The sequence below is a fragment of the Rhinichthys klamathensis genome, unplaced genomic scaffold, assembly GCF_029890125.1.
Source record: "Rhinichthys klamathensis goyatoka isolate OS25496 unplaced genomic scaffold, OSU_Roscu_1.1 h1tg000040l_1, whole genome shotgun sequence".
NCBI lineage: Eukaryota > Metazoa > Chordata > Actinopteri > Cypriniformes > Leuciscidae > Rhinichthys > Rhinichthys klamathensis.
In genome coordinates this window covers 5627935-5648080 of record NW_026606587.1, presented here as the reverse complement: position 1 = coordinate 5648080, position 20146 = coordinate 5627935, and the positions used below count along the sequence as shown (strand labels likewise).

At 37.0% G+C, this 20146-nt stretch overlaps 1 protein-coding gene across 3 annotated transcripts in view; it reads left to right on the top strand.

Annotated features, from left to right (window-relative positions):
• The window catches only part of pcsk5b (proprotein convertase subtilisin/kexin type 5b), a 77318-nt gene that overhangs the window by 29939 nt on the left and 27233 nt on the right, over positions 1-20146 (top strand). The window contains exons 12-21 of one of the 3 annotated variants that reach the window (XM_056246693.1): positions 1320-1508; positions 2304-2440; positions 6603-6728; positions 6821-6923; positions 8439-8632; positions 8738-8822; positions 11908-12011; positions 15418-15556; positions 15657-15772; positions 17809-19963. In XM_056246693.1, coding sequence (XP_056102668.1) covers positions 1320-1508; positions 2304-2440; positions 6603-6728; positions 6821-6923; positions 8439-8632; positions 8738-8822; positions 11908-12011; positions 15418-15556; positions 15657-15772; positions 17809-17915 — 1300 coding nt within the window. In that variant the 3' untranslated portion in view covers positions 17916-19963. Of the gene's footprint in view, positions 1-1319; positions 1509-2303; positions 2441-6602; positions 6729-6820; positions 6924-8438; positions 8633-8737; positions 8823-11907; positions 12012-15417; positions 15557-15656; positions 15773-17799; positions 19964-20146 lie in introns of those variants that run through there. The other 2 variants (XM_056246692.1, XM_056246691.1) reach the window with 2 other exon arrangements.

Here is a 20146-nt window from a genome sequence, read left to right as displayed (position 1 = left end):
ATCATCCATCGGCCCAACCCTAGGAAGAATACTAATGCAATGGCATGAACAGATACATAAATAGTAAGGCTAGCTAAACAACTGGAATGATCTTGAAAACATATTGCAGGAGGCAGAGAAAAACAGCCACATGAGGTAGCTAGCATCTACCTTATGTAGTAAATAAAGTTATGCTAGCTTATTTAGCATCTAACTTATCAGCATTGCTACTAGATGAATACATTTGTATGTGATATTTGCAATTTTAACATTTAATAAATATATTTCCCCATAATATCATCAAAACTTACTTCACTTTGTTTAGTCCACAGGCTCAAATGTGTGCCTTCAATAGTCTTGTGCTTTGGGCTTCTGTACATGTGATGGAGGCATGCACAGTGCCAGTAGGGGGTGTGGTCTCAATAGCCATGCAGTAAGCAGTGTTCTATGTGCATGTGATTGAGGAATGGCATGGATATTAAAGTGTATTTGAATGGCATCTGTTTTTTTTTAGTCAAGATTATGCTAAAATTAACAGCAGCCATATCACCCTGTAGCCCAAGACTGGTTGCCCACTGAAGCTAAGCAGGGCTGAGCCTGGTTAGTACCTGGATGGGAGACCTTCTGAGAAAACCAGGTTGCTGCTGGAAGAGGTGTTAGTGAGGTCAGCAGGGGGCGCTCACCCTGTGGTCTGTGTGGGTCCTAACGCCCCAGTATAGTGGCGGGGACACTATACTATCAAAGAGCACCGTCCTTCGGATAAGACGTTAAACCGAGGTCCTGACTCTCTGTGGTCATTAAAAATCCCAGGATGTCTTTCGAAAGAGTAGGGGTGTAACCCCGGCATCCTGGCCAAATTTGCCCAGTGGCCTCTGTCCATCATGGCCTCCTAATCATCCCCATATATATATATACACTGATTGGCTTCATCACTCTGTCTCCTCTCCACCAGTAAGCTGGTGTGTGGTGGGCATTCTGGCGCACTGGCTGCCGTCGCATCATCCAAGTGGATGCTGCACATTGGTGGTGGTTGAGGAGATTCCCCCTTCCATGTGAAGCGCTTTGAGTGCCTAGAAAAGCGCTATATAAATGTAATGAATTATTATTATTATTATTATTAAAATATACTTTCCCCTATAAAGTCCCCTATGAAGAGCCAACCCTCAACTTTGAAAATTCCCACTTTATTCCCGTTTATTCCCATAAATTCCTGTTAATTCCCTTAAATTCCCATTAATTTCCATGGAAAGTTTCCATCTTTGAAAATTCCCAGAATTTTGCAACCCTATATACAAGTAATAATAAACGCTCAAATAAATAAAACAATTTCCTTCTTGTAGAACCATCCGTCCAGAGCATGTTGTTCGTTCCGTGTACAAGGCAACAGGCTGCACGGATAATGCAAACCATCATGTTATTTATCTGGAGCATGTGGTTGTACGTATAACAATTACTCATCCGCGGCGAGGAGACCTGTCAATCAACCTAACCTCACCATCAGGGACAAAGTCACAGCTGCTTGCCAACAGGTACAGTACAGACTATGTTCAAATATTGAGTACATGGGTACATTGATCAAGAATGACTGCACATTGTGAATTTCAGTGGAAGTGATCCAAGTTTCCACTAGGGGTTGAATGACTTCAGATTTTTTAAAAGTCGATATTTATGTGATTAAAGTCGAGTCGACTAGTCGCTGATGACGTCATTAATAAACATATAATCCTGAACCTCGAGCTGCGACTCGAACGTGGGTTGCCTTGTGCACAGTTATGGAATATGCTCCTACATAACAGCTTATTTTTATCAGTTCTTTTATCTTTGGGTCATTATAATTCTCTCAGATTAATGCTTGTTCTAAATCAGATACAAATAAAGTAGCAAAGTAAAGATTACATTTGTATGAATTTATATGAGAGAGAGTGGTTGCGTATGAATTAATTCTTCCTGGCAGCGTCTCTACTAATAGTGAAGCAGTGGGTTTTAGTTACTAAGAAATACATGATAGAAATTTTCAGTTTCTAAGCTTTTTTGATTGATAAATCACAATTAACTGTCTGCATGTGTGTGCGTAACAATGCAGCAGCACATTAGTTTAGAGTGGCGATTAACTTGCGTGTACAATAAGCTGTTTAATACGTGCATTTACCTGATAAATTTTGAGCATTCAGATGGTATAATCAAATATATCTTGAAAAGCGCTCTCAGAGTATATATTAATTTGTCATCAGGCCATGATCAGCGACTAGTCGACGTTAAGCTTAAAGTGTCATGGCAGAGTGCATTTTGTGCTGTGATGTAGCATCTATTTATTGTTATTGCAGACTGTTTGATCACTCAATGGAGGGCTTTAAGAACTGGGAATTCATGACAACTCACTGCTGGGGCGAGAAAGCTACTGGAGACTGGGTACTAGAGATCTATGACTCTCCTTCCCAACTCAGGAGCCAGAAGGCACCAGGTAGTTTCTCGATACAAAACACACTACCTGTTACTTGAGCCATTCTTTCACCTTTGAAAACAACATTTGGTCTTACACAGCGAGGATACAATAGATAAAAAAAATGTAATCACGATTAATCACACCTTTTTTGTGCGATTAATCACTTACTTATTGTGAAATTAGACATGCTTGATTTATCTTGTTTAACATGTTTTTTTTTTTGTTATCATTTCGCTATATCCAGCGAAGTAAACTATCAGATTGAAGGGTGATTCTCACAAAACTGTAGTTTCCGTAGTGTTGCATGATATTGAAGAAAAATGCAATATGCGTTAACACGTTAAATAATGCGATATGCAATACGATAATGCTTTGTGTAAAATAAATGTACATTATATTTAAATATATTTAAAAACTAAAAATTATATAACCAACATGAATGTTTCACATTCTTTTTGTAAGAAAGCATCCCTACAACTGAACAGTAGTTTTTTACAAGTGTCATTTTAATGTTAGGTTTATTTAACCGCAGAGATTGAATAATCAAATGTAAAAATAAAACACACTGCTTAGTCTTTACTGTATGAATTAAATATACACTGATTCTTATTAAAGCTACAAAAGTTATTCCGTCAAGAGCAGTGAGCAATTTTCTCTTTGTCTATTGTTGTTTGATTGACATTACGCACACAGACGGAAGCAGGATTATTAGGCTGCTGTCACTTAAGGGCTGCACGGATCCAATATATTGTTACATGCGCCACTTCGTAAACTTTTAAAGTATTAAAATCATTCAGTTATCGAATGCGATATTGCGATATTTTGATAATTTCGATATATTGTGCCGCCCTAATTTTCCTCAAATTTTTTCAAGGTAAATGTAGGTGTATTTTCAAAAAAAAGGACACTTGAAGTATCCAAAAGGACACCTAATAGCCAAATGATACAAGGAGTCTATATAATTAATACAGTTATGCACACCAAAGCACACAGAGAAAAAAATTTAATTTTACAAAATAAATCTTTTCAGTGTACAGTATGTATACAGTGCAACAGTAAAGAGCTTGTTTACATTTTAGACATGCCAAGTTGTGATACTGAACAGGACCACATGGAGATGCCAAAAAACAACTAAACCAACCGCCTTGACCTGACTGCATTTTATGCCTTCAGTACACTGATCCATTCAGAATTACTAAACACAGCAACATTACACATGACAGATAAAAACATTATCCTGAATGTATGTGGAAAACAACGTGACTGTACTGAAATTGTCGGTGCTTAAATACAATGCAATCAGTGTGTCGAAAGCGCACATATGGTTTGTTTGCACATCAATATAACAGACTCGCGTGTGCTTACATACGTGTGCTAGTCATTGCAATCATCTATACCTTCATTATAATTCACATCCATCAAAACTTTACTTGCGAGACGCTGCTTTGCTTTATTCAGCCGAGAAACGTAGTTTCCATATCATCTGGACATACAGCGATGGGAAGTTTAGCAGTGATTGATCGCAAACAGATAAGCGAATTGGGTTAAAGGGTTAGAATAAAAATTTCCGCCTACCAGGGTTACAGGTGATTGTGCCATTGATGCTCCCAGCTCCCAAGATAATCTAATTGTGTGACATAAATTACGTTATTTGCGCAATTTCGCGTGTTTCAGTAATTGATTTGCCTTAAATAATTTGAACGCGTTAAGGATTTTGAATTAATCACGCTTTAATCATGAATTACTCATGCGTTAACGCGTTAAAATTGACAGCCCTAATATATATATGATTGTTGTTGACTTATGTGCCCTCCAGAAGCGTGCGTTCTGCAAGTGAACGGCGCCTTGTGGTGCCATCTCAAAGAGGCACAAAATCTCTTTCACGGACCTTTACCTTGACTGTTCCAAGCTGATGGAATGACCTGCCTAACTCAACCCAAGCTGCTGAGTCTTTAGCTATTTTCAAGAAACGGCTAAAGATGCCCTTTGATCCATTAGACTAACCATTAATACTAACCCATTAATACTAACCTTACTATTTAATTCTATTTTATTTATTTATTAAAAAAATGTTTTGGGATAAAAGCGTATGCTAAATGATATACTGTGCGTGTGTGTGTATATATATATATATATATATATATATATACACACACACTATATTGCCAAAAGTATTGGGACACCCCTCCAAATCATTGAATTCAGGTGTTCCAATAACTTCCATGGCCGCGTTGTTGTATAAAATCAAGCACCTAGGCATGCAGACTGGTTCTACAAACATTTGTGAAAGAATGGGTCGCTCTCCGGAGCTCAGTGAATTCAAGCGTGGGAACGTGATAAGTTGCCACCTGTGCAATAAGTCCATTCGTGAAATTTCCTCACTACTAAATATTCCATGGTCAACTGTTAGTGGTATTATAACAAAGTGGAAGCAATTGGGAACAACAGCAACTCAGCCACGAAGTGGTAGGCCACGTAAAATCACAGAGCAGGGTCAGCGCATGCTTGCTTACTTTCTGCAAAGTAAATATCTACAGACCTCCAAACTTCGTGTGGCCTTCAGATTATCAAGACCAGTGCGTAGAGAGCTTCATGGAATGGGTTTTCATGGTCGAGCAGCTGCATTCAAGCCTTACATCACCAAGTGCAATGCAAAGTGTAATGCAAAGTGTTGGATTCAGTGGTGTAAAGCACGCCACCACTGGACTCTAGGGCAGTGGAGACGCGTTCTCTGGAGTGACGAATCACGCTTCTCTGTCTGGCATTCTGATGGACGAGTCTGGGTTTGGCGGTTGCCAGGAGAACGGTACTTGCCTGACTGCATTGTGCCAAGTGTAAAGTTTGGTGGAGGGGGGGTTATGGTGTGGGGTTGTTTTTCAGGGGTTGGGCTTGGCCCCTTAGTTCCAGTTAAAGGAACTCTTAACGCTTCAGCATACAATACATTTTCCTGTTCCAAAATGACTGTGCACCAGTGCACAAAGCAAGGTCCAGAAAGATATAGCTGAGCAAGTTTGGTGTGGAGGAACTTGACTGGCCTGCACAGAGTCCTGACCTCAACCTGATAGAACACCTTTGGGATGAATTAGAGCGGAGACTGTGAGGCAGGGCTTCTCGTCCAAAATCAGTGCCTGACCTCACAAATGCGCTTCTATAAGAATGGTCAAATTCCCATAAACACACTCCTAAACCTTGTGGAAAGCCTTTCCAGTAGAGTTGAAGCTGTTGTAGCTGCAAAGGGTGGGACAACTTCATATTAAACTCTACGGATTAAGAATGGGATGTCATTCAAATTCATGTGCATGTAAAGGCAGACGTCCCAAAACTTTTGCCAATATAGTGTGTGTATATATATGTATGAGTCTATATATATATATATATATATATATATATATATATATAATGCAAATTTCAGTAGTGAGAACTGAGACATAAAAGTTAATTAAGTTAAAGGATTAGTTCACTTTAAAATTAAAATTACCATATAATTTACTCACTCTGAAGCCATCCTACGTGTATATGACTTTCTTCTTTCAGACAAATACAATCGGTGTTATATTAAAAAATGTCCTGGCTCTTCCCAGCTTGATAATGGCAGTGGATTGCAACCAACAGATTGAAGCTCAAAAAAGTGCATCCATCCATCATAAACTAACTCCAAACGGCTCCGGTGGGTTAATAAAGGCCTTCTGAAGCAAAGCGATGGACATTTATTAATATAACTCCGATTGTATTCGTCTGAAAGAAGAATGTCATATACACCTAGTATGGCTTGAGGGTGAGTAAATTATATGGTAATTTTCATTTTAAAGTGAACAACTACTTTTAATTCATGTTTGTAATGCATTGGCCTATAGATGTAATGTTTAACGAAAGTTATATTACAGTTATTCTTACCATAGCCACATTTTATTATAACAGATTTAGTGCAAATTTGTTATAAATTGCCTATAGCTTACAACTCTCCAGTATTTCTTTAAAAAAAAAAAAAAAGCTATGAATGTATATTATCACAGGGATCTCTCTCTCTCTCTCTCTCTCTCTCTCTCTCTCTCTCTCTCTCTCTATATATATATATATATATACACACACACACACACAGATGATAGATGTTAATTTAATGATAATATTAATGATAGATGATAGCTTAACTTCATTGCACATGGACTGTAATTTGTTCCAGGCAAGCTGAAAGAGTGGTCTCTGGTACTTTATGGTACCTCCGTGCATCCGTACTCATTCCGCAGTGACAAGCCTCGCTCAGTGGCGGAGACACAGTCTGATGACGAGTACAGTGAGGAGTATGTGGGTAAGTGCTTTTTTCTAATTTTATTGTGCATCACTGAGTATCTGTGGAAGTTCTCAGAGCTCAGCTCATCAGTTTGTGTTTTCTTACATAAGGCTCCTGCCACCCTGAGTGTGGGGACAATGGCTGTGAAGGGCCAGGCCCTCAGCAGTGCATCACCTGCCTCCACTACTTCCTCAAGTTCAAGAACAACACCAGGTATATTGCTTTTCACAACATTATTACACCTTAAAAACTATACTTGATTGGTGTGTTGCTTTTCTGTTTGTTTGCTTTTGTCATTTAAACTAATTTTTACAAACAGTGTTGCTTGGGTCAGTGAAATGACGTCCATAGTTTTTTTTCCCCGGATACATTATATATAGAAACAAATGATAAAAATGCTTCTCGTGTGGTCTAACCAACGTGCAAACAAATGTGATCTTTTTATGACATGGAAAGATTAGTTTTGGTTGAACCTTATATTTATGAATTAATAATTCATGGTATTTGTAAAAAAAAAAAAAAAAAAAAAAAAAAAAAAACGTTTTAATTTAAAATGTTATTTTGAAAAAAGTAATATATTTACTTAACATTTATTTACATGATCAAGATGTATTAAGACCTATTTAGAGTGAAAATATAATTTGTTTTTAAACCACTACTATTCAAAAGTTGAGGGTCAGTATGATAAAGAAATTAATACTTTTTTTCAGCAAGGGTGTATTAAATTGATCAAAAGTTACGACTTTTTAAATGCTCCAGAAGATATATTCAAATAAATGCTGTTCTTTTGAAATTTCTATTAATATAAGAATCCTGATTTATTTTATTTCATATAGTTTCCACAAAAATATTAAGCTGCACAACTGTTATTAGGATTGATAATTATGTTTCTTGAGCACCAAATCAGCATATTAGAATGATTTCTGAATCAAGTAATGCTGAAGACTGGAGTAATAGATGCTGAAACTCTGGAATAAATTACATTTTAAACTATATTAAAACAGAAAACAGTTGAAATTATAATAATATTTTACAATATTACTGTTTTTGCTGTATATTTCATCAAATAAATGCAGCCTTGGTGAGCATACGAGAATCTTACCGACCTCAAACTTTTGAACGCTAGTGTATGAAACGGACATGAGTACACATTTCTATACACATTTCAGATATTAAGCACATTTCTAAGAACTTTGCACGTGTGTTTTGAACTAGATTTTCCCTTTTCTCTTGTTAAAATTATAAAATTATATGTATAAAATTATTATTTAAAACTGAAGTAAGTTTGGTGTGAAATATAAGACCACAATGTGAAGCATATGTAACTAAAGAATTGGGAGTTTTTAACATGTTTTCTGAAAGGTTGTTTTTCTGAAAAATATTCCTTTTATTAGTGAAAATGATTTAACTTTGAGTCAAAAGATTAATTAACTCCTATAAAAACACCAAATCACATGCTGACAACAGCTGTGCGGCTGCGTCTATCTACGTGTGTGCACGTGTCCTGATTACATTTATAGATATTGTTTTCTCTGGCATCCCAAGTCACACAAGCCGTGCTCACACCACGTCTGGAGCTGATGGCTTTCTCAGACCCTGACTTTTGCCTTTGTTTCCTGGTGAAAGTCTTTCCTCATGACTGCCAGATGTTGATTTTTCTGTTCTCATGTGGCTCTTCCTGTCTGTGTCTGTCTTTCTCTTTCCACCTCCGCCTTGTGTGTCTCTCAGGACGTGTGTTCCCGAGTGTCCGTCTGGGTTTTTCCGGGACGATAAGAAGCGCTGTAAGAAGTGCTCTCCGCTGTGCGAGTCTTGTGTCGGCAGTCGCAGCGATCAGTGTTCCACCTGTCGCCCGGGTCTGTACCTGGTGGAGGGAGCCAACAACTGCATCAGCTCCTGTCTCGACGGCTTCTACCTGGACCTTGGCAAGTCCATTCACGCGCCATCTCACTCCAGAAAACACACTGTACATGCTGATTGGCTGAAGATGAATTGTTGAATTGAGACCGTATGTGACTGTTCTCCCGCAGACTCCACCATGTGCCGGAAATGCAGCGACAACTGCAAGAAATGCACCTCGGCGAACATCTGCACAGAATGCCAAATTGGTCTCAGGTAGTTCCCCACATTCAGCCTGTTGCAAATACAATATTCCACCTCCTAGGGATTTCTTTTTTTTTTTACTAAGATTTGGACTGAAATATAGTCGGAATCTTGGACTCCCATATTTTCCTAGTTCTACGTTGAGAGCTGTAAGGCCACGCTGGCTAGACACTAAATTATCACTGGAAACATCCTGTTACACGTTGTCAAGCTCTTGAGTTCAGATGTATGTTGAAATACTGTCTCTAGTGAGCGATTTTTACTTGGGCTTTTCCTACTCCACTCTGGCGTTAGATAAAGAGAGAGAGAGAGAGAGAGAGAGAGAGAGAGAGAGAGATATGTGGAAAATGGAGAGAGAAAAGAAAAACGGGTCATGGCAGAATATCTGGCGTAATACGCAGCAGCTGTTCTGTGAATTGTTTTGAAGTGTTCTGTGAATATACGTAAAGGTTTTTCACCCACTCATTTGGACTTTAATCCGTCGTTGTTGATCTATTCAGACTTGTTTAGACTATAGTACGTATGAAACAGGATTGCAGAGCTAGAGCGCAGATGAGATACATTTTTCTGGCCTCAGTTTAAGGTTGCAATTACAGTCTTTGTAATTATTCATATGGCTAGTCATTCATTTTTTTTGCAGTCTACTAAAATCACACACACACACACACACACACACACACACACACACACACACACACACACACACACACACACACACACACACACACACACACACACACACACACACACACACACACACACACACACACACACACTCACACATATACAGTGGTGCTCAGAATTAATGGCACCCCTGGTAAATATGATCAAAAATGCCTGTAAAAAATTAATCTGCATTGTTTATCCTTTTGATCTTTCATTCAAAAAATTTGCAAAAATCTAACCTTTCATTGAAGTAAAATAATTGAATGTGGGGGGGAAATCACATTATGAAATAAATGTTTTTCTCCAAAACACGTTGGCCACAATTATTGGTACCCCTAGAATTTTTTTACGAGTAAAATATCTGAAGTATATTCCCATTAATATTTACCTTTTTTTAGCATACCAGGAGGACTAGGAACATGAAATTGTCGAGCTTTGACTTGTTTCACAGGAGTTTAAATATGAGGAAACACAAAGGCCAAATTCCCTTAATCGTCCATCACGATGAGTAGAACCAAAGAATATAATTCTGATGTGCCTCAAAAGATTGTTGAGCATTACAAAATAGAAAGTGGCTGTAAGAAAATAGCTAAAGAATAGAAAATCCCCATTTTGACCATCAGGGCAAAAATTAAGAAGTTTCAATTCAACTAAAGATGTTACGAATCTGCCAGGAAGAGGACGTGTGTCTATATTGTCTTAATGGACGGTGAGGATGAAAGTTTGAGTGGCCAAAGACTCTTCAAGGATCACAGATGGAGAATAGCAGAGATTAGTTGAGTCTTGGGGCTCAGAAAGCCTAAAAAAATATATATCAAGCAACCCCTACATTACCACATGTTGTTTGGGAGGGTTTCAAGAAAAATCCTCCTCGCTCATCCAAAAACAAACTCCAGTATATTCAGTTGTCAGACATGACTGGAACTTCAAAAGGGACTGGATTCTATGGTCAGATGAAACAAAAAAAAAAGGGCTTTTTGGCAGCAAACCCACCAGATGTGTTTGGTGAAAACGGATAAAAAGTACCCCATGCATACTGTTAAATATACTACTGGATCTTATATGTTGTGGGCCTATTTTTTTGCCGGAGGTCCTGGACATCTTGTTCAGATACATGGTATTATGGATTCTAGGCTAGCAAATACCAACAGATAAAAAATCCAAACCTGACGGCCTCTGCTAGAATTCTTATAATGGGGTGTGTTTGGATCTTCCATCAGGACAACGGTCCAAAACAAACATCAAAATCAATACAAAAATGGGTCACTGAGCACAAAATTAAGCTTCTGCCATGACCGTCCCAGTCCCCAGACCTGAACCCTATAGAAAATGAGTCTGGTAAACTGAAGAGAAGAAGCACCAACATGAACTTGAAGGATCTGGAGAGATTCTGTATGGTGGAATGGTCTCTGATCTCTTGTCAGGTGTTCTCCAAACTCATCAGGCATTATATAAGAAAACTCAGAGCTGTTATATTGGAAAAAGGAGGTTGCAAAAAGCATTTAATAAAAGGGGGAAAATAATTGTTCCCAACGTGTTTTGGGGAAAAGCATTTATTTCATAATGTGATTCACCCCCCACTTTCAATTCTTTTACTTCAATGAAAGGTTAGGTTTTTGCAACGTATATAAAAAAAAAAAAATATATATATATATATATATATATATATATTTAGAAATACTAGTACTAATCGGTGTCCAAGTGAATACTAATGCTAGAAAGAATAAATGTAAAGAATAAAACCTTTGTTCTATAATGCTAACCATTTTGAGAGATATTTCCTCACATATTACAGGTGTTGTTTTAGCAACATAATTTATAATTAAAATGTTAAAACTTGGGTTGTCAATTGAGTGTGTTCATTAAATGTGATTAATTAAAAAACATTATAAATGATTCAAAATGTTACCCACACAGAAATTCCATAAGTGATTTTATTTTAAATAATTCAATAAAAGTATTATAAATAATTAAAGAAATTCCAGACATTTTAGTAGCTTAATGTTCTTTAGGGTTTATTTACATAAATGTATGTGCATGACTTCTCTAGTCATTTGTGATTAACAGTTATGTTGTTGTTTTTTACTCACAAATGGCAATTTCTATCCAATAAAATATTTTAGAGTTTGTTTTCCTGGTCTAGAAATATTACATAATATTAATTTTCATGAATATTATATTTAGTTTATATATCATTATTTTGATTTTTTTTTTTATTGTTTATATATATATATATTATTATTCGTATATTATTATTATTATATTGATTTTATTTGTACATTTACTATCCTTCTCCCCTGATATGCTCTGGCGCCCCCTATGGAGGTTTGCTCCCTCAATAAATTTTTTACAGTGACGTGAAGTGTAAGAAATAAATTTGTGGCTCAGCCTCAGCGTTGAACCCTTTTTGAGTAATTCTCTCTTTCGACAGCCTACAGGCGAATAAGTGCCAACTAAGCTGTGAACCTGGGACCTATTATAATGGGCACCGACGGGCATGTGAAAAGTGCCACACGACTTGTGCCACCTGTGCAGGTAAACATTGTACATTTATTTAAAGGACTTTATTTTCCATTTAGGTTTACAATAGAATTTGATTACAACCTTTCACTTAAATGTAATTTATAAAATATTACTTTACAGTAGTCTTTGTTTTCCATAAACTGTGGAAGAGAACTCTGATTGGCTATTACATTTTTTTGTAATGCATATATGCCCCTATTGGTCAGCAATTTTTAATCCAAAAATGGCGAGAGGTTATATTCATTGTGATGCACAGTATGTAATTTTGAAGTTCTAGTCTTAACAAGACTGTGCCATCTGAGACCATTACGTCTGTGCTGTTAAATCCAGTGTTCAGAAACGGCAGCTAATTACTAAGGCTTTGCAGAACAACCAGTGCTTAGCTTCTGAATATAGTTCATCCAGCACAATTACTGCTGTTAGCTCTGATTCTGCACCAGATTTTAAAAAAGGTGCATATATATATATATATATGTGTGTGTGTGTGTACACTTATGATGCTCATCACGTTTCAAATTATCTTTAAGTAATGAACATCGTCTTGATGGACCTTTAGAGTCATCAGACCAGACAAATCATAAAAATGACAGTCATAATTATTATACAAAAAGTCAAAATTATGAGATCAATTAAAATTGACATTCATAAATGAGATAAAAGGTGAGATTAAAAAAACAAGATTATAAGAATTTTCATAAGTTAAAATGTATATAAATTGGAATCAAGTGATTTTAAAAAGTCATAATTCTGACATTTTGACTTTTTATCTCACAATTCTTACTTAGGTTCTAATAATTTCATAATTGAGTTTTCATGTCAGTTTTGGCTTTTTATTTATTGGTATGTCATTTTTACTAAAATCGAAATTATGACAAAAACTCATAATTATGACATATGTCAGTTAGGGTTATCACGGTACCAAAATCTCATTACTTGGTACCAGTAACATCCAGTAACACCAGTTCGCTGTACCAATTTCGGTATCAAAAACTGCAGAATTAAGTACTTTAAAAAATGTTGTCCAGTTTTGTCTCATCGATTTGTTAACACTATCAATCATCGCAGTTTCCGATTCAATCTCATATTTAAATACGATTCTCAATCCAGAAACTTTGCAGTGTACTTGGCAGCATGAAAAACTAAACTTGTATTCAGATTGTGAATGAGTAATAAACAGAACACAAGAGAAGAGCCTCCCTTTATGATCACTAAGGCTGTCGTTTTCTAAAGCGCAAGCTAAATGAATTCTGCACTCTCGTGAAAGCTTTATTTTATAATAACGGGAGTTATCTCAATTGTACACTGAAAATCGTATGTAGATTGCATTTACACTAAAATGCTTAAAGTAACAACAGGTAACTTTTCAGCCTTCATAATATACTTCCAAGTCTCTTGTGATGGTACATCGACTTACAATAGGTTGAATGACACGTCTGCCATAGCCTGACGGGGTCTGTAGCGTTTTTAATCGTACTTTTAAACTTCGGGTTTCGGGTAGTAACCGGCGAACAAAGAGAACTACAAAATTCGACTGCTTTACGGCATATACGTCACTTCCACCACCACCCCCACTTCCTTAAAATCGGACTTGCGAGCCAAATGTTATAGTCATGGCCGAAGCAGCACAGAAAAACAAGAAAGCAAAGGTTTTATCGGAGCAAAGCAAAAAGAGAAAAAGAGAAAGTGATCGCGTTAAAGGCAGAACGAGGATCGACATTGCAGAGCTGCCAACTCTCACGCATTGGCCGTGAGACACCCGCATTCACACGCTCACACGCCACACCCCCGGTTTCTCACGCTAAATTGTCAACCCGGTCGGTCAAATGCCTGAAAGATGAGTTTATCTATAGATCTCTACCTGTTGAGCCACTCGTGATCGACAAGTTATACCGCAAATTAGTTCAAATCTCCCGGAATCTAGAGCGAGCGCGCACGCGAGACAGAGACTGTGCTCCAACGCGCGCGGACGGCAGAGAGAGAAAGCGAGCGAGAGACCTTGCGTGTGCAGGGAGCATCGAACCCCCCCATCGAAAAAAGAATGCCTCTCTCTAACCTCTCTAATTCGCTAGAGTAGTAGCGAATTATCAATCTGGTAGCTAGTAAACGATATTCTAGTTTTTGATGGTTAGCTATCGCTAGTATTCTCGTTCTGATTTGAACTTTGCAATCGATGAAATGCAAATAGCAAATGTTTGACCTAAAAAGTGTAGTCTACTCAACATGTACAAAGAAAGGAGGAAGATTATTAATAAAATCATATTTTAGGATACCTAACATGTCTGTGATATTTGTTTATTTGTCTTGCCTCAAGCTATAATGCAAATCGATTTGAAAATTTGCAGATTCATTTATGGTAGCTTGATATTATAATATTGACGATATATGGTTATTATCAACCACTCAAACATTGCATTGAAGTATCATATAGATTCAGTAAAACGGTAACCAATAGACTAGGCTACTATAATGACGCTGGCTTGTAAACGCGATCATTTGTCGTTATAAAAAAAATAAAACACATGAAATTATATTCATATGACATGCTGAAATATATGCCACTGTACCTGGGATGAAGACATTTCACACACGCGAGAACACCTGCATGTGACCTCCTCCTACAGTGTTCAGGGCTATCATGGTTGTCAACAAATGCACGTGCATGTAGGATGACAGTTTACGACACTAGTAGAGGACAATACTGTTTCCCAACTGTAGGGGGAGCCCGAGAGCAAAAAACTACCTGTTGTTACTTTAACGCTTGTAAAAACACACTGTAAATAGAAACCTTTGACTCTCAGGCCCTGTTTACGCCTGGTATTAAGATGCATTTTGGTCGATCGGATCACAAGTGGACCACACTAAATGCGGGTGTAAACGGGGTGTAAACGTTTTAAGCTTGTCCACTTTCGACCACTTCCAGAGGTAGTCAAAAACCTATTCAACCAGATTGCTTTCGTAGTGTAAACGCCACAAAAGACACCTTCTCTCCACCTACTAACTTAATGCGTAAACATTAAGGGAAGCGCGCTAGCCAGACAGGATTTAAACTTTGTCGGCTGAAGACCCAAGTTTGGTTTGAAGACGAAGAACGTGCCAAGCACAATGTTCTCTCACCATTCCTGATTTCTAACACGCAATTTACATAATTATGTAGATTGCACGAGTTTATTTTGTCCACGCCTCTAAGTCAGTGAATTAATTCTTTCTGAGATTAGCTTCCATCCCTAATGATATGTGAAGTCACAAGTTATTTGTGTTTTTTTTGTAACTAATACACTATGGCCGATGGCCTTCTGAGCATTCTCAGAAGAAACCCTTTCAGGAAGGAGGTTCTAAGTGTGTACATTCCAAAGTGTATTCCACATTATTTGCGGTCTGCTTTTTGGGGAACATGATGTTATGCCATCCATGTTCTCAGGAACTGGCATGGAAGCGTGTAATGAGTGCGCTCCGGGCTATTATTTCGAGGAGTGGCGTTGCGTCTCCAGCTGCAGCGTGGGATATTACTTGGCGGAACAAACGACAGACAACGGAGACGTCCAAAAGTCCTGTCAAAAGTCAGTACTTCACTGCTGAATGTGACATCTGAGAAAGTGTTTCCATTGAAGGCGGTAATGATGCGTTTGACACGTGGCGGATGTGTGATTGTGCCTCCAGGTGTGATCCTACATGCTACGCCTGCGCAGGCCCGGGGGAGAGGAACTGCAGCACCTGCGTCAACGGATATAACCTGGAAAATGGTGTGTGTGTCGTCAGCACCATCTGCAAAGATGGTGAGTACCGTAGATTCATCCGTGTTAGCTTTCGGCTAGCCTCTTCATTTTGTGTTTTCTTTCCTCTGAATCTTTTGTACAACAAAATATTTTAGTTTTTGCATGGGGATTAATCATGGTTTGTTGATTTTTGTCTTTCTGATATTGCCTTTTTGGAAAAACATGTCCAGAACACATTTCACCCCAAAATAAATATAAAATTCTATTTTGCAAACACTTTTTTGAGGGGGATTTCTGGATTTGGATTTCCAGATTTAAGCACATTCTTATTACTGTGCGTGTGGATGTTTTACAGAACGTCAGAATGTTGAAATTCTGAGTACAGAAGTTATGCTGACCAACATTACTAAATATTACATAAAATAACTTTTTTTGTATTTGAGTATATTTTTAAATTTAGTTTACTCTTGTGAAATAATCACAAAATGTTCAGCATTATTACTCCAGTCTTCAGTGTCACAAGATTCTTCAGAAATCATTCTAATATGCTGATTTGCTGCTCAAGAAACATTTCTTATTATTATCAATATTGAAAATAGTTGTGATGTATTGTGATTTTTTTCAGGATTCTTTAATGAATAGAACATTCAAAAGAACAGCATATATTTAAAAGATCCATTTTTAATGTAAAAGTGTTTCCTTGCTGAATGCATTAAGTATTCATTTCTTTAAAAAAAATGTAGTGACCCCAAACCTTTGAAAAGTACTGTTATTTCCCATGATTCTCAATATTGATTCTCATTTTTGTAATGGGTTTTTAAATTTATATTTGCAGTATAACAAATATGATCCATAAATACTTTACATTAAGAAAATGTATTCATATAAATTACTTAATTATAGATTTAAAATAGTTATAAGGCTAATTTAATGCAAAATATAATTTTTAACATAATTTCTTCTGATTTTGAGGTGAAATATGTCTGGTTTCTCGAGATGTGCCCAATATTTCAGGCCAATTTGTTCTCAAATTTTTCTTGATGGGTAACAATTTACAATAAGGTTTCATTAGTTTACTACTTAAGTCAATAATTTTATCCCTTAAAAGTAAACTCATCTTTGATCACCAAAATGACATATTTAGGCGTTTTTTCCTTGGAAAAAAAATGTCTTCATGCCTTAAAATAGCTTGAATGTAACTCTACTCCCATGCCTCATTTAGTATACGCGTTTCTATAAATATGAAAATGAGCCCCGCCTCCACTCACTCACACCAGCTCAGAGATCCACTCGTTGACGATCACACGTTGACGTGATTGGTTACAAGGTAGTTTGTGACGTCAAAAAAATACTCAGCAATGCTGACTTATGAATTTGCACATGGTTTGTCTTAAAGCATATTAAAAACACAACATTAAAAACTTTTTTCACCACAACAGGACTTTAACATGAACTAATAATGAACAATACTTAATATTTCATTTACTAATACATTATGGAAATCAGAATTTGTTTTTGTTAACATTAGTTAATGCACTGTGAACTAACATGATCAAACAATAAACAGCTGTATTGTTATTAACTAACATGAACAAAGATGATAATAATACTGTAACAAATGTATTGCTCATTGTCAGTTCGTGTTAGTTAATATATTAGCTGATGTTAACAAATGAGACCTTATTGTAAAGTGTTACCTCTGATGACCCAAGTGCATTTTGGGAACCTTGAGTTCAACATGGGCTTCATTTTTACAGTGGAGCATAATGTGTGCTTTTTCTAGCAAAGGAAAATAAAGTTACTCTGTCAACCTGTGACACTGTAAAAAAAAAAATTAAATCACTTTCTAAATGTTTGTTCTCCTTTTCTTCCCGATGATCTTTCCTTCAAATCTTTTCATCCTGGATTCCAATCACACCCGGATATCCTCCGTCCGTCGAACAATCAACTGGATAAAAAAAAAAAACCCAACAAAACAACATTTGCCTGTCATCTATCACCTTGCTATGATCTGCATCGCTTCCTCTCCGCTGCCCGACCGCGCGCTGTGTTTCTGCTCCTCTCTCCTCTTCCTGCTCTCTGGAAAGCAAATGAAGAATCGTGGGCTGAGGGAAGTTTCTGTGTGCTAGTGAAAAAGAACAATCTGTGCCAGAGGAAGGTTCTGCAGCAGCTGTGCTGTAGAACATGTTCTCTAAAGGGCTGAAGGAACTTTTCCGGCCCCACTTGCCGCTCACGTTCCGCTAATTTATATTCCGGTCGGGAACCTCGAATATGGGACTACATTGTGAGGTTTCTCGATGCCAGAACTACAACAAACCTACCTTTATCTCTGTGTGTCTGTCTGTGTGTGTGTGTGTGTGTGCGTGCGCGCGTGCGTATCGACAGAAGCTGTCAGGGTGGTGCGACTGGGATCAGTAATAAACAGCAAATCATACATGTCGGTATTTTGTGACCAAAGCATGGATGCCAAAATTTTTGTACCTTTTTCTTCCCTTTGGGTCCAGAGAAGAATTTGGAGCGACATGCTGAGCGTTGAAGAGGCGGTTCTTTATTTTTCCGCTAGTTTCACGCATTATGACAGCAGTGATCAAAGCCAGTTTGTGCATATTCTGAATAAAGCACACTCAGAGAACCTCTACAAGTTTCAACAAGACCTCTGTGAGCAAAGGAACGACATAAACCATAGCGCAGGTTCATCCCCTGATCTTCACGGCTGCAGTAAAATCATTACAAGATACAATAAGAAGTACTTTCCTGAAGGGATGAGTATTGTACTAACACTAATGACCCGTTTAGCTGATGAATGCCGTCATGTCAGGTGGTCTCACTGTTCAGAAATTCTTCACCTCAGGCTCAGATCTCTTACCTGTTTGTGTGTGTGTGATTGCGTGTGTGTTTGTGTGTTTCATTATCGTTTCACAAGTGGAAAAATAGGTTTCGGGAAACCTAAGCGTAACCACAACCGGTGTTAGTGTAGCCATGAAGAAACATTGACTGGGCTGAAGTACAGGTTTTAGTCGTGGTAGCTGAAATGAGGTTTGAAACACTTTTAATTAATTTTACCTTACCAGGCCATTCGTGATATGCCTTTAAAAAATGAAATAAATCCCTATACATGCATTTTTTTTTGTATCTTGCCATTTCATGAAACAGCTCCACAATATTAATCCTAAATAATTCATGTGAAATGAATAGTGTGTCCGGGTAGATCAGGGTCAGCTATTTATATTTTATTGATTTATCATGCAAATGTAAAGTTAAACCGCTCCATTTTAATCAACTTTGAAATGGCCACCTAAAATAGTTCATTATTCTATGTCTTTATGGGAGAATAAGTCTTTTATTCACATAACTGGTGCTATTGACATAATGGAGTTCCTAGAGAGAGCTTTTTGGATTCACATTTGTGTCTTGGATTCGTTACGTCCAACAAATATTTGTGAATTCAAATAGATTTTTAGTTTAGATGTTTATTTTTTATCATACTGGCCATTTTTACTGTATGCCATTGCAGTATCCTGGGGAAAAGAAAAGAAAAATACTTGAGGGGAGTGTATTACATTTTAATAAAGGTCAGAAACGAGGTGAAATGTTTAGTTATACTAATAGTACTACACAACACAAATTAGACTTCTACATTCATTAAGGACATGTTCGACCAATCCACTTTTGCTCAATGTTAAGGGGATTTCTGTCTTTTATTTATGAATGCTGTGGTTTAAAAGATGACGTAGCCTTTTATTTATGAAAAAGATTTATAAATGGTCATAGTTCAAATGAGTTGTGTTTTGTGGATGGCGTTGCAGCCACTTAATGCTAATTGAGTATTCATGACGCAAAAAAAGTTGTAGTATGATGTACGTTTTTTTTGCAAACTCAATACATGCAACGTTACATAACTAATGTTATATAGAGAATCAGTCTATGTTCAAATGTGTTGCATTTACTCTGTTCTGGCAACGTTTTTTCTTAATGTATATATGTATTTTTATCTCTATTAACCTTAAAATATATTTTGCACCCACGTTCAATTGAAATAAGGGGGGAAAACGGATGAGTTTTCTAAAATTATTTTATAATTCTGTTTTTAGCCGGCTGCCATGAACAGTTAGTCTAGATGAAGATGTGTTTGTAGTCAGGGCCAAGAAAAGAAAATGTTTTATCATGTAGAGAAGACTGGACGAAACAAATGGTTTACTGATCTTTTTATTAATGAACTTTAAAATAAAAACAAGACTCAGAGAGATTAAATGAGACTACTTTTGTTTGCTCATTCAAATGACATACTAGCTCAAATTACTGGTGTTCTTTGATCATTTTTGACCGTCAAATTTTACTTAATCGGAATGGTACGAAACTTTGTAAAAAGGAAAAAAATCATGGACATGATTCGAAAAGGTTAAATGGTCCTGAAAAAAAAAAAAGTCACACTTG